This window comes from Impatiens glandulifera, chromosome 6 (genome assembly GCF_907164915.1).
Source record: "Impatiens glandulifera chromosome 6, dImpGla2.1, whole genome shotgun sequence".
NCBI classification, from domain to species: Eukaryota; Viridiplantae; Streptophyta; class Magnoliopsida; order Ericales; family Balsaminaceae; genus Impatiens; species Impatiens glandulifera.
Window position 1 is genome coordinate 6,328,837 of NC_061867.1, and position 12,663 is coordinate 6,341,499.

General features: G+C 29.6%; 3 protein-coding genes across 3 annotated transcripts; 1 reads left to right on the plus strand and 2 right to left on the minus strand.

The window, feature by feature from the left end:
* Positions 1 to 46: 46 nt before the first annotated feature.
* On the minus strand, positions 47 to 2,225 carry LOC124941427 (serine/arginine-rich splicing factor RSZ22A-like). The gene is made up of 6 exons (XM_047481754.1): positions 2,135 to 2,225; positions 1,445 to 1,550; positions 846 to 934; positions 530 to 773; positions 333 to 440; positions 47 to 265 (listed from the first exon to the last, which is right to left on the minus strand). The coding sequence occupies exons 2-6, from the start codon at positions 1,531 to 1,533 to the stop codon at positions 229 to 231; spliced, it is 567 nt and encodes a 188-aa protein (XP_047337710.1). The 5' UTR covers positions 1,534 to 1,550; positions 2,135 to 2,225; the 3' UTR covers positions 47 to 228.
* Positions 2,226 to 3,490: 1,265 nt separating this feature from the next.
* On the minus strand, positions 3,491 to 4,067 carry LOC124943021. Its single transcript, XM_047483588.1, has 2 exons — positions 4,063 to 4,067; positions 3,491 to 3,761 (listed from the first exon to the last, which is right to left on the minus strand). Exons 1-2 carry the CDS (start codon positions 4,065 to 4,067, stop codon positions 3,491 to 3,493), a joined length of 276 nt encoding a protein of 91 aa, XP_047339544.1.
* Positions 4,068 to 7,266: 3,199 nt separating this feature from the next.
* On the plus strand, positions 7,267 to 7,979 carry LOC124942922 (early nodulin-like protein 1). Its single transcript, XM_047483494.1, has 2 exons — positions 7,267 to 7,477; positions 7,559 to 7,979. The coding sequence occupies exons 1-2, from the start codon at positions 7,288 to 7,290 to the stop codon at positions 7,894 to 7,896; spliced, it is 528 nt and encodes a 175-aa protein (XP_047339450.1). The 5' UTR covers positions 7,267 to 7,287; the 3' UTR covers positions 7,897 to 7,979.
* Positions 7,980 to 12,663: the final 4,684 nt, after the last annotated feature.

Genomic DNA, 12,663 nt, shown 5'->3' on the forward strand with positions numbered 1-12,663 from the left:
AGATGATGCAGGCAGACATATATAAGTTTCAGAATTTAACAAAAACTAAGAATAATACGAAATTACCAAGTAAGAAAGAAACTTAACCAATCCACGAGAGCTGAGGCGGCCGACTGCAGTCACCCCCCAACAACTCAAAATAAAGTCTTATATCATTTGTCCATCGCAAGAAGAAAACACGTTAAATTGCCTAAAAATTCAACGAAATGCCTCTGTTGGCACCACAATCTAGCTCCTGCTTCTGTGACGATCCCTCACACCATTTCTGCATACCAAATTTAAAAATTAAAACAAATTAATCTAATTAAATAAGACTGTTTTTAAGTGCATACCCATTAGTGTATGGAACCTCATCGCGTGCGCGATATGGCGGTGGTGATCGGCTGAAACTTTTAGCACGTGGCGACAAACTGCGACGCCTAGGTGAACGCCCACGAGGACTGTAAAACCAATTGCAAGACATCTTAGAATTATAACCTATAACACAAATTAAAAAATAACAATAATGCAAAATATTGAAAAACATTACCTGTTACCGTAACTTGGACTCCTACGATATCTAGGAGGGGTTCGACTGCGGCCTCCTCCTCCTCCTTTCCCAGAGCCTCCACGGTTGCGACATTCGCGAGCAAAGTGACCTGGTTGACCACACTCATAACACTTCAACTCAGAACCGCCACCACCACCGCGATCACTGCCGCCCCTTCCTCCTCCACGACCACCGCCACCTCCTCTAGCATTGTGAGAAAGCTCAACTCTCCATCCACTCTTACCTATTAAGTATTAGATATACGTAATATGAGTTAACAATAAAGACCCCAAAAATAGAACATTCTATTACTTACCATCTAACGCACGGATTGCATCTCGTGCATCTCTGCTGTCGTCGAAGTCAATGAAAGCATAACCTGGTGGTCTTCTTGCAACCCAAACACTGAATAGAAAAAGTAAATCATTTACAAAATGCATTACACGGTACGTACATAGCAAAAACATAGGCAGAAACCCTAGGACGGCCCAAACAATAATCAAATCCAGACAATTACATACAAGATTAAGATAAAGCATCTATAAGTGACAAATGAACATATGTCCCCTGTTTGAATTATAGTATTTGATACAACCACATTTTGACATAAGCAATCGCAATATACTCATTTTGAAATGTAGCTATCTCTCTTAAGAATGTCACATTTACCAGGATTGGATACCAGACCAGTAACATAAACAAATATAAGAAAGCTATCCTAACTTACATTCTCAAAATACAATCTTTCTCTAATAAGGAAAAGAATCTCGAAAGTAGATGGAGACACAACATTTCAAGGATTCTAAAGGGTATGAGAATTTCTTTCAATCAACTGTGATTTAACAACAAATGCCTATCATTATCAACCAGGTCTAATGGAAACATGTATTATACTTATATGAGAACAATTTTTACCTTCGGATGACTCCATAGATGCGAAATTCATCTTCCAATTCCCTTTCACTAACCCTTGGGTCCAAATTCCCAACATAAACTCTTGACATTTTCAAAGTTTTGGCACCTATATGAACATCATCAGTGGACATACAATTATCAAAAGTCTGATCAAGCATAAACCCAACTGGAAAATCACAAATTTTAAGAGAAAAACATAGTATACAGAAAGTTTAAAGATGGCAACTATTCAACTAAATAAGTTTAAAGGGTGCACTGCATCAAGTATCCATTATAGAGATAAAACCAATATTGATACTATATGATATGGGTAACTTTGCCTGAGAAAGAAGATGAATTGATGAAGATTTACAGATATAGAGAACAGAAGAGGAGGAAGACGGATGAAAAGAATGAGATGAAATCAGCAAAATTATTCTATCCAGAGTTAGGTCAAAACACTATATGCACAAGAAATTTCAAGAACTGGTTATCTCTACTATGATTATTGATACTAACTGATAGAAATTCCTGAAGAGTTGAGATGATCATGATATCCTAGATCTGAAAGTCTAAAAGGAGTTTCACTACGACGACGACAAAGTGAAGAAAAAGATAAGAATAGAAGGAATGGAACAACAAGAACATGTAATCGGTGTTCATGAACAGGAGAAAACAAGAATAATTAATTTACAGAGAAAGAGAGAATACCTGAAACGATGAATCTTGATGAGAGAAGCAAGAAACCCTAGACACCGATAAAAGTGAAAAGGAATAGAAGAGATGAAGTCGATTATATAAGGTGTTTTGTTTATGCATATATTTGCGTCCAGCGTTTTTACAGTGGGCCTCGATCGCTGGGCTTCTGCTGTCGGCCCTAACCAACTCATATTTTTTTTTTTATAAAATTTTGTTTAATTATTTGAATTTTATAAATAAATTAACAGTCAAACTGTATTCGACTCTTATATTTTGTTCTATTTTATTTAGTTTTTTATGCTCTATTCTATTCTTTTTTACTTATAGACAAAAACTTTTTATATGTAAATATATTGAAGAGAATTCCTCTCCACTATTGTCAATAACCCTCTTTATTAGTTATAGAGTTTAATTTGTCGCACTTGACGGCCATAGAATTTGTCGTACTCTATAATCTTTAATCAACTAATCTCATTTCATGGGACATAGAAAAATTTTAACGATTTCTCTACAACTAGATAGACATCGAAAGTTTATTGAATTTAAATGATGCGCCGCCGACTCAAAAAGTGTGCGATCCGTCGAGTTATCATGAATCATAAGAGCGACGGGCAAAACTCGCGTCGGGCAAAACTCGCGTCGACCTTTATCTAATAAATAATAAATTTTTATCTAATAAATAATAAATGTAGCCACAAGTCAGTGCTTGAAACGTGCAAATGTCAAGGCACGCCAAAATATTCACGCTACAAAAACGATCAGGGCTCCGGCACGCCAAAATATTCACGCTACAAAAACGATAACGATCAGGCCTCCGTCCCAATCGGTGAGCCTTTTTGGCGTGCCTTGAACAAAGAATGTGTGCGAGTCAACGGGCGATTATTCTGACTCCTCCTTCCTTGGATTTAGGAGAGTTGTAAGCTAAACCATCGAACCTTAGGGTCCACTCTCCTTCCTCTTCCAATTCTGCGACTTCGAGTTCTTCTCCTGGGAGATCTGAAGGTGGTGGCTCATGGTCTCCTGATGGAAACATAGCCGTAAAACGGGCGGCAACGCAACCCGAGAAGTCGTAACAAGGTTTCGTAGCTCATAACAAAATAAAAACTAAAATAATTATGATGCAAATATGTTGGTGTTACATCCATCCAAATTTTAAGACAATTTGGGATTTCGGATCTCTTTTAAAGTAATAATCTAATCAATTTCGTTTCTAATGAAGCTAAAATGAATAATCATAATGTTCATGTAACCATATTATATTAGCATCCCAAACCCGCCGGTGTTCATCATATTATCATAATCATCATCATCAGGTATTATTTTATACATTTATTCATCATCATCTAGCTAGCTAGCTATCTAAACAAACTAGGCTTTAGGACGAGTATCCTCCGGCGAAGCAACGCCGGTAGCAACCTTAGCAACATCAATAGCATCAGCTTCAGGTTTCTTCTTCGTATAAAGAACACCATAAAAGATAGCTCCCGTAAGTAAGAAACCTCCAATAGCCATTGTTGTGGTGCTATAAGGTAATTTCCGACGCTGATGAAGTACGCCGCCAGGGTTATGTCCAGGAGGAGTCCTTTTCGAATCGTCCATTCCAACTTTCCTTACTTCTTCAGGATTCATCTTACTCCTCCTTTCTCCATGAATGCAGAATTTTCGACTTCTTTAATCATCGGTGAAGAGAGAGAAAATAATTGCCACGTTTAGTAACATCTGTATGATTCAGACACGCGTATTGTTGCCCTAAATGATACGTGTCTACCGGTTATTACAAAGTTTATCAATTTGATCACTAAACTTTATAAACTATTTCAAATAACTCTTCTAATCTCCATTTCTCATTTTTATTCTTTTTCTATTTAAAAGATTTAAAAAAAAAATCAACTCATTTATTACTCTCTTCAAAATTACTCTTATCTCATTTTTCTACCTACTTCATTAATTACATTATTTTAATAATATACAAAAATATATTTTTTATATTTTCATTATATACTTATTTTTTAATATTATTTACAAATATAGATTTAGTTATTATCTCAATTTAAATTATTTTGAAAAGTCAGTAGAACTCGATATCATATACAATAACATTTTTTTTGTTTTTTTTTTCTATTTTTTATTTAAATTTTCTCCTTTATTCAAATAATTTTTTATTATTTTTAATATATTTGAACAATTTAAAAAATATATATCCAAATAACTCCATTTTTCTAGATAACTTCTACGTTTTCCTATGGTGTATTGTCCTGTAAATAAAGTATAATGATATGCACAGTAAAAAAAAAATTGTTTGGTTGATGTATATTTTATATACAGTATTAATTAGGTATAATTTATACCTTGTAATATTATATCTACCTAAACTAGTTATAAGAAATCATAAGCAATTATAAAATATAATATTCTTATTTTACTTTTATTTTTATAAAATTATTAAAATTTTAATTTTTTTATTATGTTTTAAAATTTAGTAATAACAATTAATTATATCTGAATATTAATTTAAAATTAAATTTTTTATTTGATTTTTAATTTATATATTATTTTATCTCTATAATTTTTTATTATTATTTTATGTATAAAAAATTTTAATGTGACAATTTTGATACATAATTAAATATAATTATTATTTAAAAATAATAATAATGTTAATTAAAAAATAATAATCATGTATAAAAGTATTTCATTATTAATAAATAATATTTATAATTAATTATATAAATTACTATTATTATTATTCATACAACTTATATCTATAATTTATTTCTAAACTAATTTATAATTATAAGATTCTAATTTCAAATATTATTTTATTAAAATAATTATTATAATTAATATTTTATTTTATATAAATAATTAATATTATTTTAATATACAAATATTTGTAATAAGACATAAATTTCAAAATTGAATATTAATTAATATATAAATAAGTTTTATTTATATAATTATATAAATTAAATTATAAAAAATTATATATAAAATAATGTAAATCATATAATAATATTATTTATTTTAAAAATATATTTTAAAAATAATTATATTTTAATTTTTTTATAAAATTCTATCTTATTAATAATACAAATTACTCTTAACAAATATTAAAATAATAATTTTAAAAAATATATATAAATTTAAAATAGTCTTTTATGTTTCTTAATAATTTTTTATACTTCAAACCAAACACAAAATAACAAAATATATATAACTTATACATATTTTTTACTCTAAACCAAACACTAATAATTTATATAATTTATACTTTATAATACTTCCTTATAATTTATTCCCTTACAGATAATACATCCTACCAATTTTTTTGGTAACATACCCTAAACATAATATTTTAAAATAACTTAATAATTATCTTAATATTTTTTTTCATAACATACCTTTTTCTCTTTTTTTTTTTAAAAAAAAAATCACTTATAAACATATATATTAATAAAATATTGTTTTAAATATACATACTATCAAGAATAGTCGTATATAGTCTCTTTTAATCAATTATGATTAATTTTTACTTTTTTATTTATATATTTATTAATTAAATATTAGTACTATATTTTATCTTTTTCTTTTTTATTAATTAAACAATTTAAATTTATTTTATTTCTAATTTTTTTTATTATTTTAATATTAGTTTCTTTTTTCGGTTTTTATTTCTCTTATTAATATTTAAATTCTTATTTTTTAAGAAATGTAAGCAATTTATTTATGAATTTTGTTCTGCTATAATTTATTTTGTTATGAACAAAAATTAAATTAATAATTTTTTATTCATAATTTATATTAATAGTAAGGAATATTATAATGTTAGTTGTACAAGTACACACAAGTACTTATTTTTTTTAAGACAAAATAATATTTATTATTACTATTATAAGTTATGAATTAAAATTTAAACAAAAAATTAATAATATAATTTTTATAGAAAAAATTTCTTCATAACAATATTACAGTAAAAAAAATTATATTAAAAATTTTGAAAATATTACAGTAAAAAAATTCATAAATAAGTGATTAAAATTTTTTAAAAAATAAGAAGAATAAAAACTGATAAAAAAATATGAAATAAAATAAAGAATAACTAATATAAAAATAATAAAAACTTTAAGAATGAGATAAATTAAATTTTTTATAATAACTATTTTTAAATGATATTTTATTTATACATACTGGCATTATGCTTCTTGTTTTCTATAAGTCCTTTACTAATAATGTAAATTTTTTTTTTTATAGATATATTAATTTAATTTTTACTTTAATAAAAAAATTGTTAACTTACTTTTTGTTTTAATAAATAAATTATTTGAAATTATTATGATTATATTTTTGTATTTAATTAAATTATTTATTTTAAAAACTAATTTAAAACATATTAAATATTGATTAGTCTAGGAATTACCAATATCTAATGCATTTAATGCATTTAATTAGTCATATATATGTAAGAGGATGATGAAATATAATTTACATAATAAGATTTGTTTTAAATTTATCCCTGATAACTTTAGGTCTTGTTTGAGGTGGTTATTGTGTTTTTTATATCCTAAACTCAATATACCACTTTATGATAATTTTTTTAATTTAAATTAATTATTTAAAAATGTAGAGAGTAAGAATAATTTGGTAAAAAAAAAAAATTAAAAACCATTTTTTAGTTTTAATCTAATGGTTTTTGGATCACTCTTCTAGCACAGAGGATGTGAATATCCGCAACCTTCTTCTATAGGTTCTAAGTCCGAGTCCGTCAAACAACAAGTTTTGTTCGCCTGCTTAATTGGTTAAGTGTGTTTATGAGTCATGTGCTTAATCCGTGTAATCGCATTATAAGGAGAAGCGGAATCCAACGTTCTAAAAAAATGTTAACATAACAATTTTTTTATAACATACTCCTAAGCAAAATTATTTTAAATATTAATAATTCTCAAATAATCAAAGATCAAACAAGGCCTTGAATAACAACACAACACCCTTTTAAATTTAAAAAAAAAATGATTTATGTTTTTTCTTCTTGTTTTTCACAATGTTACCGTTACTTAAAGTAACTTTTTCCAACGGCTAGTTACCATGTTTCTTCTCAATAAATACCCATCTCCTCTTACAACCCATTTCATCACTCAATCATCTTCTCAAAATCCCATTTTCAAAAAATGGCATTTTCATCATCATCTTCACTATTACTACTCCTATCAATCCTCACCATAATCAATTTATCAAATTGTAAAGAAATATTAATAGGAGGTAAACCAGACGCTTGGATTGAACCCACATCCTCAGACCAATCCAATTTCCTCAACATATGGGCTCAAAAATCTCGTTTCCAAATCGGAGATTCCATTTGTAAGTGTTAAATTCAACAAAACCAACTTCAAATCTCATTTACAGTTTCAATTTCTTAATCATTACTCTGTTTTTGATCAGTATGGAACTATGATGGAGATAAAGACTCTGTTTTGGAAGTAAACAAGAGAGATTACATTACCTGCAATACTTCGAACCCAATTGAAGTTCATAAAGATGGAGATACAAAAGTGAAGCTTGAAAGATCGGGTCCATTTTACTTTATAAGTGGTGCTCAAGGTCATTGTGAAAAAGGGCAGAAAGTTATTATTGTTGTTATGTCTAGGAAACATCATTTGGTGTTTGCTCCGGCGCCGGCGCCGGTGGATGGTCCGGCGGTTGCTCCGACCAGTGGAGGGTCTAGAAATTGTTATATTCTAGTGGTGGCATTTTTAGGATTTGTTTTGACATTGTTTTGATTGTGTTTTTTAATTTTTGAATTTTGATGGATGTAGTGATTGGTTTATTATTTTGAAAGCAAATATATATTTTTATTTTGAATGTTGGGAACTCTTTAAAATATACTCCCTCATTTCCATTCAAAATTTTACGATTATTGTTTTCACGTTAATTAAGAAATAATGTATTATATGTGTGCATAATTGAAATGGGTAAGAAAAGATAAAAAAAGATTGTAATAGCCTAATCTTGTATGCAAAATAAATCAGCCAATTGCATCTCTTTCGCTAGGTAAAAAAAACTAACTTAGAAGAAAAAATGAGGAAATCCATGGAAAATGTAAGATCTATATAATGAATTATGCAATACCTAGTGTAAACATTTTGGAGACGTAATGTTCTAAGAAAATAATGCTCCCATTAGGACATGATGCGGACGACTAACTAGTGGAAAACGAAGGCCATAGTACTATGCAACTATTTGTTGATTGTGTTACAGAAGCTAAAATTATAGGTAGTAATCTCAATATAATTGTATGGGCTATATGTGTTGTGCTATATGTGTTGTATTTATGATAGACTTAATAATGTTGTATGTGAAGTTTGTGTAGTGGGGTAGTTGATAGTTATGGAAGTTATGTAACTGTTATGGTTTGGGTAAAATAAAATCCCCAAACCTTTTTTATCAATGAACATGAAAAAACTTAAGATTGATATGTACATTTACCTCCTTATTGCTTGAATTATTGGCTCTTAATCATTTGCCAATTCTCTTCTTCATGAAAATCCTTCTTTTGCTGCCATAAATTCTTAAAACCATATAAATCACTACTCTATCAAACCCTAACTTGTAACATCTTGGTATCAAATCCAGACAATCCTACCATGGTGGAAATCCGACAATATCTAGCTAGAGATAGATGCCCTTCGTGCTTCCATCGAAACCTTAACTGCTTCCTTTTTGATGTGAACACACCTGAATGGATCGTAGGTTCAACACTATTGAAACTCGAATGATGGACACTAAAGTACAAGTTCATATTCTTGTTCAAGAAAACTGCCCTCGGAGGCACGGGGGTAATGGTCGTCAGAACCTCCACATGATAGAAACATCCGGAATATTCCTCCAAACCGGTTCACCAAGGTCGACTTCCCTCAATTTGATGGAACTATAGTGCAGGGCTGACTCATAGGTACGTGAGATCGTTCGTACACGATCCCGTTAGAAACCTTATTTTTTTATAGGTACCCTAAAACCCTGTCTGTTGATAGGTACGAGAGATCATTCGTACACATCCCATTTTCAAACCCTAGTTGTTATTATGTATCAAAACCTATATGTCGATAGGTACGTAAGATCGTTCGTACACGATTCCATTTTCAAACCCTAATTGTAATTAGGTACCCAAAATCCTATTTTTCAATAGGTACGAGAGATCGTTAATATACGACTCCGTCCAAAAACCTTGTTTGTTGACAAACACAAAATAATTCATACATGATCCGTAAACAACCTTGTCTATCGACGAGAACCTAAGATCATTCGTACACGTTCCATTTAGAGTCTATTTGCCGATAGGTCGACTCGAGACATTGTTTATAATATACAATTCTTTCAAAACCCTATATGTCGATAGGTCGAGATATCGTTTATATACGATTCCGCCAAAACCCTATATGTCGATAGGTCAAGACATCGTTTATATACGATTCTGTACCAAAACCTTATTTGTCAATAGGTATGAGAGATTGTTTATATACGCTTCCGTTCTAAAAGCCTTCTTTGTTGACAAAAACACATTGATCATTTATACATGATCCGTTAATAACCTTGTCTATCAACGAGAACTTAAGATCATTCTTACACGTTTCATTCAAACCCTATTTGTCAATAGGTCGAGACATTGTTTGTACATGATTCCGTCCACAAACCCTATTTGTAAATAAGTATTCAAACCCTATCTTTTGATAGGTATCCCAAGCCCTATCATTCGATAAGTAATAAGAACCCTATCTCTCGATATGTATCCTCTCTCACAACACCATGTGCGACCCTATATCTAAAAACAAAGCCTTACCCATCAATAAGCATTCAAGATCATACATACATGATCCATCAAAACCCTATTTCTCGATAGGTATCCAATCTTTGTCTATTGACAAGCACAAAGATCATTTGTACATGATCCGTTAACAATCTTGTTTGTTGACAAAACACGGAGATCATTTGTATATGATCCACAAAAATCCTATCGTTCGAATATGTATGAAAACCCTATCGCTTGATAGGTACTCAAAGCAAAAGCTTATCTCTCGATAAGTATTTAAAAATTCTACTTATAGGTATATCTCCCAATTCATAAAATGCAAAACCCTATCCTTTAATAGGTATCCAACCCTTGTTCGTTGACAAGTACAAAGATCCAACGGTCACACAATTAAAGAATTTTATATTAATTTGTTTTTCATTTATTTTAAAACAAATTCTCAATACAGTAAATAAAAATGAAAAATCAACTATAAAAATTACTTTCTCCAATACTTGAATTTTGATTAACAAATATGATTTTGAAACATGTTTGAAATTTAAATATAATAAAAAAAATTAAAGGACACTAATAAATATTTTAAGAAACAAAATCATATATTATTCTGTTAAGAAAATAGTTAAATCTCACACGACTAATAAAATTTTTCATAAATCTACTAAACAATAATAGTAAACAAAAAATTTGGTAAGAAAACAAAAGAACACTAAATTCTACATATTGCGAGATATGAACCGGTGAAGACAAAAATCGATTGTAACAATGTTGAACTTACAATTTTAATAAATGTTATTATAATATTTAATTGACTATATTAATTTTTTTTAAAATATAATATAAATTATTATATACTTATATATTTTTGATATTAAATAAAATATAAAAATAAATATTGCTTGTAACTTAAATTTCAGAACCCTTTCCGGTCTTACTCACCTTTCAAACAAAATTTCCCAAATTACCTAACTTTTTCATTCTCATTCCTAAACTACCCACCTTTCCCTCTCTACAATATTAATTAACCTATTAATTAACTCACTCACTCTCTTAACCCACTACTTAACTCCCCATCTCTCTAAACCCATTAATTAACTCCTCTCTCTCTTTCAACTATTAATTAATATCCTTACTTTTAAACTATTATAATATATCCTCTCTCACATATGTTTTATTTTTATTTAAATCTATAAATATAATATATATAGTTTAAATTAAATACACTAAATTAAATAATTTAAATAGCTATTATAAATTAAAACAAAATAGAATACATAAACGAAACTTGAAACTTCGAAATAAAATACATTACATAAACATTACATCACAATAAAATACATAAACATTATAATAAAATAAAAGACATAATAAGTATTAATCACGTTCAGTACATCGCGAACTTCGTCTTGTGTGTCATTCTTGTCCGCATCGTCCACAAACTCTCACTTTTCGAGGGTTGTCTATTTCAGTTCGAATACGCAAACTTTGACCCCTCATACCAGGTTTTTTCTTCTTCTTCATGTCTTCATCAACAATGAGAACACCATACATTTCCCAATTATTTGCGAGTGGAAACGTCCAATATGCTTGATTAAGAATTGGGTTAAACTCGTATTTCCACATTTCACAAAGTGTTGATAAATTGTGGTATGATTCAATATATTGTTTCCAATCTAAGTTGCATGTCAAACAACTTACCACAATATGTGAACATGGAAAATGATATCTACTCCATTTTTCCACAAGAGCAAAAACCTCTATATAAATCCACATTATGTTTGTTACCACCCTTCCAATATCCATTTATGGTTTTGTATTGTGCAGTAACGATTTCGAAGACTCCTCTTTGTTCATTGTATGGAATAACCTTGTGTGATGATGCTTTTTTCTCAACAGTTTCAAATAATTCTCTTGACCTTTGACAATAAGTTTGACCATTTTGAAGGTCATTAAACGTCGCAGTTCGTCTTTGTGAGACTAATTTCACAAATCGATAATATGTATACTCTATCATTGATGTGACTGGTAGATATCTAGCCGAGCGTAAGAGTCCGTTGAAACTTTCAACCATATTTGTTGTCGCTTGGCCATAACGATAACCTCCGTCATGAGACACAATCCACATTTCTAGTGGAATCATTCGCAACCATATTTCTGCATCAAGATTAATTTCTTTAATTTGTGTCATTGCTGCTTCAAATTTTCGTACCTGAGAAGTACTTCCGGCCATCCAACAGAGCATCTTCAAATGTGCGCCTGGAAAAGCTGAACAGAAATTACTGCGTAAATGCAACAAACAAAATCGATGCATACCCCACTCACCGGTGAAACCACTTTTTACCATTTTCATGGCTTCAATAATTTCAGCATGTCGATCAGAAATAATGCATACACCCTTTCTATTTTGACAAACATATAGTCGGAGATGATGTAGAAACCAAGACCAATTGACGGTTGTCTCTTCATGAACTAAGGCATATGCAATGGGATATTGTTGATTATTTGAATCAGAACCCATTGTAATCAATAATTTCCCATTGTATTTTCCTTTTAGAAAAGTGCCATCGATGTTAATAACAGGCGGAACATTCTGCCATCCATCAATCATTGGTTTAAATCCCCACCAAATACGTTTGCACACAGATGTGTTGGGTTTTGTACTATGAGCTTCAGCATCAATGAAAGCAATTGTTCCTGGATTAAAATGTATCAAAGCGCTAAAAAATATAGGAAGTTTAGCGTA